This window comes from Leptodactylus fuscus, chromosome 10 (assembly GCF_031893055.1).
Source record: "Leptodactylus fuscus isolate aLepFus1 chromosome 10, aLepFus1.hap2, whole genome shotgun sequence".
NCBI classification, from domain to species: Eukaryota; Metazoa; Chordata; class Amphibia; order Anura; family Leptodactylidae; genus Leptodactylus; species Leptodactylus fuscus.
Genome location: NC_134274.1, coordinates 6,091,225 through 6,103,504, shown reverse-complemented (window position 1 = coordinate 6,103,504; position 12,280 = coordinate 6,091,225). Strand labels below are relative to the sequence as shown.

Below are 12,280 nucleotides of genomic sequence, written 5' to 3'. Positions count from 1 at the left end.
TATGGTGATGTTTTCAGGCTAAGTATGGCACTATTATGGTGATGTTTTTAACCACAGCATGGCATTATCATAGCAGTGTTATTTATGCACATTATGGCACTATTATATGATGTTTTTAACCACAGCATGGCATTATTATATCAGTGTTACTTAGGCACATTATGGCACTATTATAGTGATGTTTTTAACCACAGCATGGCACTATTATGGCAGTGTTATTTAGGCTGAGTACGGCACTATTACGGTGATGGTATGGTGATGAGGCAGATCCCAAAATCAGTTCCAAGTTCCAGCCTGAATCTGCCTCCCCTTGTATTCAGGACTCTGAGAAAAGAAGAGCCCTGCACGATCTTCCCGATACCTCCAGGGCTAATTCAACCTCAGGATCATTCACCCCAAACGACACAGTACGGTATTATTTCAAGAGACACTGAAGTTCTTGTCTTGATACATTTCACTATCATGGCTTAGGAGTAAAAATGCAAAAACAGTGTCTAATGTCACTCTGCTTAGCATATATTATAGCAGTACATATACACACATATCATACAGTGGAGGGTCCACTAAATGTCTTTACATTGTAAGTGTCACAGCATTACATGTATAGGGGTACAGAGGCACAGATATACCGGGGGCATGTCATGTGTTACAGGGAGATATCCCTGTAGACGTGTCCTGCACTACTCCCTAATGTCCATCCCCTGACACTGCTATACCGTCTCCTATATAACCACTATAATACTGCCCCCTATGGACAAGAACCTAACTAATACAATACTAACAAAAAAGCCTAATATAACACTGCCCCTATGACGAAGAATATAACTACTATAATACTGCCCCCTATGGACAAAAATATAGATCTGACCAGCGTATCATACCAGACTAAAATTAAAATTGCTATTCAATAATTGTGCAACTTTATTTCTGCATTAGTGTCCTGTATGTGCAGTGACCCCCCCCCCATCTGTGCCAGCCCCACCATAGAAAGTATTACATGCAAACTGGTGCAATTAAAGTGACAGTGTTGCTTATAGTAACCAATGAAAATCAAGAGGAGTCGAGGGTGCTACGATTTTGCACAATTGGGGTCTCAGTTGGTAATAAGGTTAAGGACGAAGGGGAGTGTATGATAGTAATGCTCTAGATTCAGTGAAGGTCACCCCACCGCTGGAGTGCTTAATACTGGGGGTTGATATATGATGGTCCTTAGTTTCCATCGGTTTCATCCTCCGTAGCTTCTTGAGGTTCTGGATGGCGTCTTGGAGGGAGCCCAGCGAGCTGGCGACATTTTTCATCTGTAGATATGAGAGCAGTGACATCACAATGAAGCACGTGACTCGATATATGGACGTCTGGTGGTCCTTACTGGTCTGTATACTCACCCTGAATGATCTCGTCCTCCTTGCACATGATCTTGGTACAGATCTCCTTATTTACCATGTACACGCGACGGACACTGCAAAAACAGTGCAAGAGGTTAGGGTCAAGGAAGGTATGGGACTCTACTTAAAGGGATCCTATCATTCAGATGACATTTTTTGTAAGTACCACGTTGGAATAGCCTTAAGAAAGGATATTCTTCTCCTACCTTTCATTGTCTTCTCCGTGCCACTGTTCACCTACAATCCCGGTTCTTGTCGGTATGTAAATTAGCTCTCTCGCAGCACTGGGGGTGGGCCCCAGCACTCATACAGACAGCACTGGGGGCGGCCCCAGTGCTGCGAGATTACTCTCTTCAGTGCCACTTCCATCTTAGTCAGGAACGGCCTCTTCATTCTCTTCTTCCAGCCGTGTCTTTTCACTTCTAGGCCTCGGGCAGAGCAGACTGCGCATGACCACAGGCCCCGAGAAAATGACTGCTTACAATACTATGCATGTGGCCATTTTCTCGTGGCCTATGGGCATGCGCAGTCTGCTCTGCCCAAGGCCGGAGGCCTTAGAAGTTACAAGCCACCGCCGGAAGAATAGGCTGAAGATGATGCTGCTGAAGAAGAGGAGGCGCTGGAGACAGTTCTCTCACAGCATTGGGGACGCCCCCAGTGCTGTCTGAGCGCTGGGGCCCGCCCCCAGTGCTGCGAGAGAGCTAATTTACATACTGCCAAGAACCGATATTGTAGGCGAACGGCGGCGCAGAGAAGACAACGAAAGGTAGGAGAAGAATAGTCTTTCTTAAGGCTATTCCAACGTGGTACTTACAAAAAATGTCGTCTGAATGATAGGATCCCTTTAAGAAAGAATAGGGCAAGGGATGTCTATAAAGGTTCATGGACATGGCTTGGCCCTTGCAACATTGGTATAGCAGAAGACAGCCATATTTGAAGGGTACGTTGGTCTGTCTTCTAGGGGCTGTTGGACCGTGGCTACCTGAATAATTTTATCTGGTAGGCCTAAGGAATCTCACTCCGATATTGGATTTTATTTGGATAATTTATATATACATTTTTAACCTATTTTTTGCCTTTAGGAAGTGTGTGATGTACCTGGTGACGCACAGGTAGCTGATACACTGCTTGACCGGCTTCTGTACCGAATATACGCGGGTACAGGGATACTTTACCTCCTTACAGTCTGAGAGGGAGAAAGAAAGCAAGTAAAAGCGTGAGAAACAAAGAGTAACTGTAAAATGGTATTTCCATCACAAATACAAAACCCTCTGCTGGTTAATAGATTATATGTCTTTATAGATGTAACTTTACCTGGTAGACAACTCTAAAACCACTGCAGAGAACACAGAGCCTAGATATAGATGTAATCACAGGCATCTGAGCATGGACAGTGTCAGGATACAATACCCCGCCTCAGCCCTGATTGACTCTGGCAGCCACAGCAACCTTACAGTATCAGCCATGTAGAAAACTATTGCAAGTACAACTTTTTTGTGTGGCGAGATATTAGAAAACAACGGATACCTGACGGACCCCCATTATAGTCACAGGAAAGGCCGTTTTAACACATTGGTGGGCCGTGTGCAAAGATTTCATAAGTGGGGCCCCCCCCTATCACCACCACCTAGAAATACCGGACCTACACAAATTATAATGCTCCCTCCATGGCCCCCCATGTAGTATAACGCTCCCTTAGTGGCTCACACAGTATAATGGCTCTCTAGTGGACCCATACAATATTCCCCTTATAATGTTCCCTCCAGGTTGCCACCACAACTTCCAATGTCCTTCTGTAAGGGTGTGATGTAGTAAACTGTCAGTAACTAACTTTGGTCAGTAGGTGGCAGCAAATTAATAAATGCCCATAGGGAATTAATGCAATTAATTCTTCAGAATGTAAATATTGTTCGAGGTTGCAAACTCTGATTACAGATAATTACTGGGACATTTTGGACTCCTACAAGCCTGGCAGTGTGCTGGGATTGCAGTTTTGATACCTTGCACTGGAGATAGTCATCTGCATCATCCATTACCAGGAAACAGGAAGTAGAGTTCTGTGGAGAGAAGGGTCCTGGCTGGAGGTGATGTGCTGAGGGGACAGTGGAGACCTGACATGCTGGAAGGCAGCCTGTGCTCTGCTGGATGGAAGAACTGCCATGCTGGCTGTGGACTGAGTCTGGAGACACAGAGTCTGTGGTGCTACTTTTGGGACTGAGTCTGGAAAGCTCTGAAGCTCAGAAGGTAAAGGAGACCACATGAGAGGAAGGCCTCAAGGACTTGTAAGTACGGCTTGGCCGCGTCCACGTGTTCCACGTGGTGATATATAAGGGACTCTTACGCTGACACCTTATCATCTGGGAAATTGGCCTGTCTGTTAAGTGGAGAGCTGGAGCATAGGATATAACTGTACTTTTATGTGAAGACCCCATTTCACTGTGGATTACAAATAGTATTGCGCAATACTTAGGGTGCACCCCAACGAGGGACCGATCCAGGAGAACCGTGTTCTTAAAGGACTTGTATCTGGTACCTGTTAAGTAACTGTGGGAACTAGGAGTATAGTGTTAGTTTGCTGCAATATTCTGTTGCATATTAGTTTGTATTTCTTCTCTGTTTATACCGTGTTACATGTTTTCCCAGATCGCTATTCTGTGACTTATTCAGTAAACTTTGTCCTGGGGATTAAAACACTGTGTGCGTCTGTGTGGCATCGTGTACCTGCTGAACCTGTGGGCCCAGCCCTTGGTCCTCTTTCACTTCCACCCCCCTGGCTGCCTGTACCATGTCACCCTGTCCAAGTTGCATCCACCTTGTCATGTCCCCCTCATGTTGCCCCCACAGTTTCATTTCATGTCCCCCACTGTATATCGAAGATAAAAAGCAAACCTTAATATTCACCTTTCCCCGTTCCCTCTGGTCCTGGAGTCTTTAAGGAGTAACAGGTGCCATGTAAGTGACATCACTACATTGCGCCTCCTACTCAGGACATTGGGAGCAAAGAAAGTAACCGAGTGGTGAAGCGGGGAATGGACGGCTCCCTACTTCATCACTGGCGTCCTTTGCTGGGGTAGCTCGGACACACTGCCATGGACAGCGGGACACAAATCTAGGACTATCCTACTGTCCAAAAGAGGCCCCCGCTACCATAGGGCCCGGTGTGAGTGCACCCTTGGCCCGGCCCTGGTCACAGGGGTCCCTTAGGATCTGTTACTAGACATATGTTTTAATGCTTACTCTGGTCTTCTGATTTTATGACAGAACAGAAAAAGGATAAATTTGGGGGATTTCAATCATATATTCTGGAAATTATTCAATAAAATTCTAATAAAAAAATTGTAGTTTCCGCTCATACAGTGTTCCCATAAATGTGCACTCACCTCCAGGGGTCGGAGTAACTTTACTCCCAGAGTCATCTGTAACAAGAGACAAGCTTTCTGTTATTTGCAGCAGACGGGATGATTTTCACATGATTTCCTCCATCTTTATCCACAAGCTGGGCGAGTACTCAATGAATTCTCTGCACCGCTGTGTACAAGTAAGGTTAGGTTCACACTATCTGTCGTAGGATGAGGGCAACGGACATTATCAGTAATAGAGTGACGGATACAGGAGGAGCCCCGCCATCAGCGACTCTAATGTAAAACATGATGGAGGAAACACAGATAGGAGAACGCTTCCACCACACATACTGTACCCCCAGCTATCCCAATGGATATATACACATGCATGCCTCCAAAGTGGGCTATGGTAGGGACAACTCTGATTATTGTGAAATTATTCTGCAGGGTTCTACAGATATTACCGATCTGGGCAAAGTAAAGTGCAATCTGGGCAAAATGCTGCGCTGCATAAAAATATGTTTTTTTTTTTCATGTAGGGAAGTATGGCGCTATAGAAGGGCCTGTAGTGTTGGACTGTGTGCTGTATACTGCACTTGTGTACACAGGTCCTATAGACTGTAACATAATAAAAGATAGCGATGTGGTACATGACCGAGTCCTGGAGATATCACCTCTACAGATGACCACAAGAGGCACTCACCTGACTCTGGGGCTGTAGTGGCATCTGTATCACAAAACAGAGAGATTTCATTAACCACTGGGCAAGGTATAATATATATATATATATATATATATATATATACTGTATATACACATACAAGAGAGTTTCTGTTATCTATTGCCTGCTGTCTGATGACTTGTGTGATATCTGACGTCTGTATTGTAATGTCTGAAGCTTGTTGTCTCTTGTGTGATGCCTGTTGTCTGATGTCTCTTGTGTGATGCCCGTTGTCTCTTGTGTGATGCCTGTTGTCTAATGTCTGCTGTCTCTTGTGTGATGCCTGTTGTCTAATGTCTGCTGTCTCTTGTGTGATGCCTGTTGTCTAATGTCTGCTGTCTCTTGTGTGATGCCTGTTGTCTCTTGTGTGATGCCTGTTGTCTAATGTCTGCTGTCTCTTGTGTGATGCCTGATGTCTGATGTCTCTTATGCGATGCCTGTTGTCTCGTGTGATGCCTGTTGTCTGATGTCTCTTGTGTGATGCCTGTTGTCTGATGTCTCTTGTGTGATGCCTGTTGTCTGCTGTCTCTTGTGTGATGCCTGTTGTCTAATGTCTGCTGTCTCTTGTGTGATGCCTGTTGTCTAATGTCTGCTGTCTCTTGTGTGATGCCTGTTGTCTGATATGTGATGTCTCTTGTATTATGTCTGCTCTTTATACATGGCCAAACAATGACACCAATCTGCACCATAATAAATCCATCCCCTCCACTGTATTAGACGAGGTTTCCGCTCTCTAGGACCTCGCGTTCCTGACATGACACCTCATTATATCGGAGCATCTCCCTGATGTGTCTCTCGCTTTCCTGAAGAGACTGGAATTGATTTCCAGATCACTGATCGCCTTCATAATAATCTATCAACCCCCCAGAATCGCACAACAGCTGGACACTTACTGCCACCTGCTGGTAACTTGTCATAGTTCACTACTTAATATAGGATTCTATGTTACTTATTTGTTACTTTTATTGCACCAACATACTCTGTATCGCTGTACAAAGATTGTCACCATTCATATCAGTCCCTCACAGTCAGTGGGGCCAGTTCTTTTCTTGATTTTGGACAGTCACAAGGTAACTTGCAGCCTTGATTCCCATTAAGGACAAGTTACTCTGATTCTGGTGATGTTACTGGTGGTGTCTAGCCATGTTACGAGGGCAGTGACTGCGGTAAATTGTGCAATATAAAGATATATGTATAAAGAAAATTTGCAAAGTGAGCCTCATTATTGGCGGAGGAATAGGAGGGTTACTCAGTTATAGGGAACACATGATAATGGCTTGGTCATCGCGCCTACTGAGAGACGGATAAAGCGGCATCCGTAAATTCATGAGGCTATCATACTCACCGGTATCTCTCCGGACGACCACATTCCCCTGAGCCGGCAGCACTGAAGGACACAAAGCAAGACGTAGTAATAAGAATGACAGGTTGTAATATTGTAGCTGCGTCTCATCAGTGAGGCGCGAGGTGCACAATACCTCTGTGTGAGCGGCCATAGAAGTCTGCACTGATCCATTCTGATACTCACCAATGGCCAAAACTGTGAGAAGTAACAAGCAGCAGTAATGGCTGTTCACACCTGACATCTCTGCGGAGAAGAGACAACAAGTAAGAAGAGAGAAAAACATCACAGTATGGCCAAAATACAAGGGGGATGGGTAAGGTAGAGCCATACTGGATGCATAACACCATCAGCCCCCATGTACTAAGCTTTGGAGATGAGAGATGTGGCCTGTGATGGGTAACAGAGTCACGGTGGCCCCATAATACAACCAGGCTTAGTGCCCTAATAGAGTCAGACACAGGTCAGAAGGGCAGCCCTTAGCATTAATATTGACCCTGTGAGTGCTAAGTTTTGGGGGCTCACTGAACTTTAATGGTCCTTAGTGTCAATGGAAACATCCTATGATGGATGACAGCAACGGACATTAATAACACTCGTGTGAATATACCCTAAGTCAAGACAGCAAACCTGGTGGTTACAAAAGGTCATGCAAGCGGCAACAGGCTTAATGGTTACAGGAGTCTTAGAGATTGTGCCTAGCTTGGTGGATATAGTCCTTCAGAGCACAGGCTTGGTGGTTTTAGTCCTTCAGGGAACAGGCTTGCTGGTTACAGTGTTTCAGGGAACAGGCTTGGTGGTTATGATCTTACAGAGCACAGTCTTGGTGGTTACAGTTTCTCATGACATAGGCTTAGTGGTTATAGTAATTCAGAGCACAGTCTTGGTGTTTATAGTCTTTCCGGGCAGAGGCTTGCTGGTTACAGTATTTCAGGGAACAGGCTTGGTGGTTATGGTCTTTCCGGGCAGAAGCTTACTGGTTACAGTGTTTCAGGGCACAGTCTTGGTGATTATGGTCTTACAGAGCACAGGCTTGGTGGTTATGGTCTTACAGAGCACAGTCTTGATGGTTTATGGTCTTACAGAGCACAGTTTTGGTGGTTACAGTTTCTCATGACAAAGGCTTATTGGTTATAGTAATTCAGGGCACAGTCTTAGTAGTTACAGTCTTTCTGGGCACAGTCTTGGTGGTTATAGTCTTACAGAGCACAGTCTTGGTGGTTATGGTCTTTCTGGGCAGGGGCTTACTGGTTACAGTGTTTCAGGGCACAATCTTGGTGATTATGGTCTTACAGGGGACAGGCTTGAGTATAGTTATTCAGGTCACAGGCTGATGGCTACAGTTACTTGGGGCACAAGCTTGGTGGTTACAATTATTCAGGGTCTAAGCTTGGTGGTTTATAGTTTCAGGGCTTTTGCTTGGTTGTCACAGTCTTTCAAGTCATAGGTGGTTACAATATCTCATGGCACAGGATTGCTGGGTATAGTTATTAGGGGCTCAGGCTTGGTGGTTACAGTTTCTCATGACTTAGGCAGCGGCTTAGTGGTTATAGTAATTGAGGGCACAGGCTTGGTGGTCATGTGTGCTATTGCCAATGTAGACTTCTGTGGATTTTACATGCTTTGACAGTAAAGTGGGCGTATTTTAGAGCCCTGGAGATTCATCCTTTTCATGTAGGTAAATCCCTGTAGTCTCTATATCTCAAGGTGGACACTATTGGGCAGTAGGAGGAAAAACATGGCATCTGGGCCACAGGAAGGCGGATTAGGAGGTCATCTTTACTGGATGGAAGCAGGACATCTCTCTCCTGGAATCTTCTTTCAACCTTGAGAAGTATGGTTTGGCCCTTGAGCTATAGAAGTTGGGGCCCCTGATATAGAGGATTTCTTCTTGCTACTAACATGTTCTTTCCAGTATGTGAGGTGAAACCAGTAAGAAGCGCGTCTGTCAGGAATGCATGAACTGGCCGCATCTTATTACAGAGAGCGAAGGCTTCATGCCAAGTCGCCTGGAGGCCGGAAAGTGAGAGCGAGGATTTCTGCATCGTGTTTATATTCACATTCATCATGACATGTTTAAGACCATAAGTGTAGATAGAAGTCAGACAGATAGACAGCAGCAGTCATATCCAGTTATACCAAACCACTAGGGGTGATCACCCAACTTTCCTGCATCGCTGCTCATCACATCACCCACCCCCTCTGCCTGGGTAATAAGGTGCCATTGTTAGGGTTATTACACATATACCCAATATTCTGGCTGCAGCGAGAAAATCTCTGGAGTCTAGAATCAGCAAGGAGAAGAACTTGTGATTTACTGCATAGGAAGCTAGCAGAAGTGTGCAGGGGAAGGGGCAGTGTGGCTGACCCGGGGGTATTAGGGGGCTCATTGTACTAGGTCTTATGTTTAATGGTACAGTGTGATACATGGAACATTCTGTCATATAAGTGCTATAGAGTATGCATACTGTATAGTGCTATAGAGAAATATAATACTGTATAGTATCTACATAGCAGTGCCGCACAATGCCACCATACAGTGACCCGACAACAGCTCTATACATAGAATAATCTATCAACACTGCTATACAATGACTACATTATGAGGTACATTGAGCTATATGGTGGTCACATGCAGTGACATCCTGTGGGCCCACATAGGTAACACCCCGATATGGACATACCTGGTTATAGGTGTATGTTAGTGGGTAGCACTGGGGACACTTTCCCTTGGCACTATGGGTACGGTCACTGAAACTGGAGCATTGAGGCTTGCATTGGAGGGACAATAACTTATACTAAGGGAAATGAAGCTGGCTTGGGGCACAGTGGCTGGCATTATAGTTGTCCCTAATTGTGGTTGGCACTAGGAGGAATTTTGCTAATTGTGTTTGACACTGGAGTCTTTTACTTACTGGGGTCACTCTGGGGTAACTAAAGCTGAAACTGGGGCACCGTGACCAGCACTGGGATAGAGAGACTTGTAGTGGGGGCGCTATGGTTTACATTAAGGGCTGCACTGAAGCTGGCACTTGGGCTGACATTGGAACATTACAGATTTCATTATTATTGGCACATTGTGGCTGATACTGGCGGTATTGCGGCTGATACTGGGGTCACTTGGACTTACTGGTCTACTATAGTCCCAGACCATAGAAAGTTCCTGCATTCATAGTCTTATCTATTGGCAACTGTTGTCAGTGAATGGAATCGTTCTGGTTTCTACACTAGGACTTGTTACAATGTATCTGATCTGGAAAGTTAAAAACATCAGCAGCACAAATTTCTATTCTGTCCTGATACTTTGTTGCAATGATCAGACGTATCAGACTCTTGAACTCATAGAGGATTATTACAGTTGGATATAGTTGTAGCAAATTGTTAGATTTTCAGCCTGTGGGTGGAAACAAGATTGAAGCCATTCACTGACAGCAAGTGAAGAATTGGAACACAAAGCAGATTAGAAAAATGTTATTTAAAGGATTTGTACCAAATTTTTCAGTTGTGCAGACTCGGTCCCCTATCTGAATGGGGTGGTAGGTCAGGCAGGTGCTGCAGCAGCTTCATTCATTCTCTAGGGGACTGGCAGAGATTTGGCATCTCCATCAGTCCCATACACAGACAATAGTACGTCAGTCAGACCTGAAAACCGATGGGCCCCTGTTCTGTGATCGGGGGGTGATCACAGTAATTGGGCAGCCAATTGACAGTTGTCACCGATTCTATGGAAAGGAGATATCTTTTAAAATTGATGCAACCCCTTTAAGGAATTCTGGAAACTCCTTTAAGGCAGAAAATTTAAGGAATTGTTGTATAGGCAATACATGTGGCCACAGTCTCTGCCCCTGGCTGTCTCACTCCATCCCCAGTCTCCTTCTCTCCCTCCTCACACATTTGTCCCCTCCAGGTCACACTGTAGTAAGTAAAGCTGCCACTTACTGGCTGTGTCTCCGGGATCTCAGCTCCTCTCCGCCTGTCCCAATGTCTTTGGTTTGTTCCTCTGTCCCCTTCTCTGCTCCCCTCCGATTCCCCTCGTTATTTGTCTTTTATCCAATATTCCTGAATTAAAGGCCGCACCCAGAAACACAAAAAAATATGTGAGCACTTGGGCAGCTGCTTGGCCTTGACACAAAGTCTGCACGTGCTCATATAATGTGTCAGTATAGACGGCATCTACATGTCACACCTACACTATGGAAAATAGGAAAATCATTACCATGGATGTGCCGAATACTGAGCTGTAATACTGGGCTAGGGACCGTGAGCAGAAGGAAAACACAGAAAACTAAAGAATTCACAGACCGGACCAGAAAGATATAAACTTATATACTGCATTACTGGCTATGGGGTCAGCTGAGTCCTGCTGCTGAATTACATCCTGTATTATACTCCAGAGCTGCGCTCACTATTCTGCTGGTACAGTCACTGTGTACATACATTACATTACTTATCCTGTATTATACTCCAGAGCTGCGCTCACTATTCTGCTGGTGCAGTCACTGTGTATATACATTACATTACTTATCCTGTATTATACTCCAGAGCTGTGCTCACTATTCTGCTGGTGCAGTCACTGTGTATATACATTACATTACTTATCCTGTATTATACTCCAGAGCTGCGCTCACTATTCTGCTGGTGCAGTCACTGTGTACATACATTACATTACTTATCCTGTATTATACTGCAGAGCTGCGCTCACTATTCTGCTGGTGCAGTCACTGTGTACATACATTACATTACTTATCCTGTATTATACTCCAGAGCTGCGCTCACTATTCTGCTGGTGCAGTCACTGTGTACATACATTACATTACTTATCCTGTATTATACTCCAGAGCTGCGCTCACTATTCTGCTGGTGCAGTCACTGTGTACATACATTACATTACTTATCCTGTATTATACTCCAGAGCAGCACTCACTATTCTGCTGGTGCAGTCACTGTGTACATACATTACATTACTTATCCTGTATTATACTCCAGAGCTGCGCTCACTATTCTGCTGGTACAGTCACTGTGTACATACATTACATTACTTATCCTGTATTATACTCCAGAGCTGCGCTCACTATTCTGCTGGTGCAGTCACTGTGTACATACATTACTTATCCTGTATTATACTCCAGAGCTGCGCTCACTATTCTGCTGGTACAGTCACTGCGTACATACATTACTTATCCTGTATTATACTCCAGAGCTGCGCTCACTATTCTGCTGGTACAGTCACTGTGTACATACATTACATTACTTATCCTGTATTATACTCCAGAGCTGCGCTCACTATTCTGCTGGTGCAGTCACTGTGTACATACATTACATTACTCATCCTGTAGTATACTCCAGAGCTGCGCTCACTATTCTGCTGGTGCAGTCACTGTGTACATACATTACTTATCCTGTATTATACTCCAGAGCTGTGCTCACTATTCTGCTGGTACAGTCACTGTGTACATACATTACATTACTTATCCTGTATTATACTCCAGAG

At 44.8% G+C, this 12,280-nt stretch overlaps 1 protein-coding gene across 1 annotated transcript; it reads right to left on the bottom strand.

The window, feature by feature from the left end:
* Positions 1-493: 493 nt before the first annotated feature.
* On the bottom strand, positions 494-10,839 carry MFAP5 (microfibril associated protein 5). The gene is made up of 8 exons (XM_075258587.1): positions 10,729-10,839; positions 6,976-7,035; positions 6,793-6,834; positions 5,430-5,453; positions 4,766-4,801; positions 2,484-2,571; positions 1,386-1,459; positions 494-1,298 (listed from the first exon to the last, which is right to left on the bottom strand). Exons 2-8 carry the CDS (start codon positions 7,031-7,033, stop codon positions 1,210-1,212), a joined length of 411 nt encoding a protein of 136 aa, XP_075114688.1. The 5' UTR covers positions 7,034-7,035; positions 10,729-10,839; the 3' UTR covers positions 494-1,209.
* Positions 10,840-12,280: the final 1,441 nt, after the last annotated feature.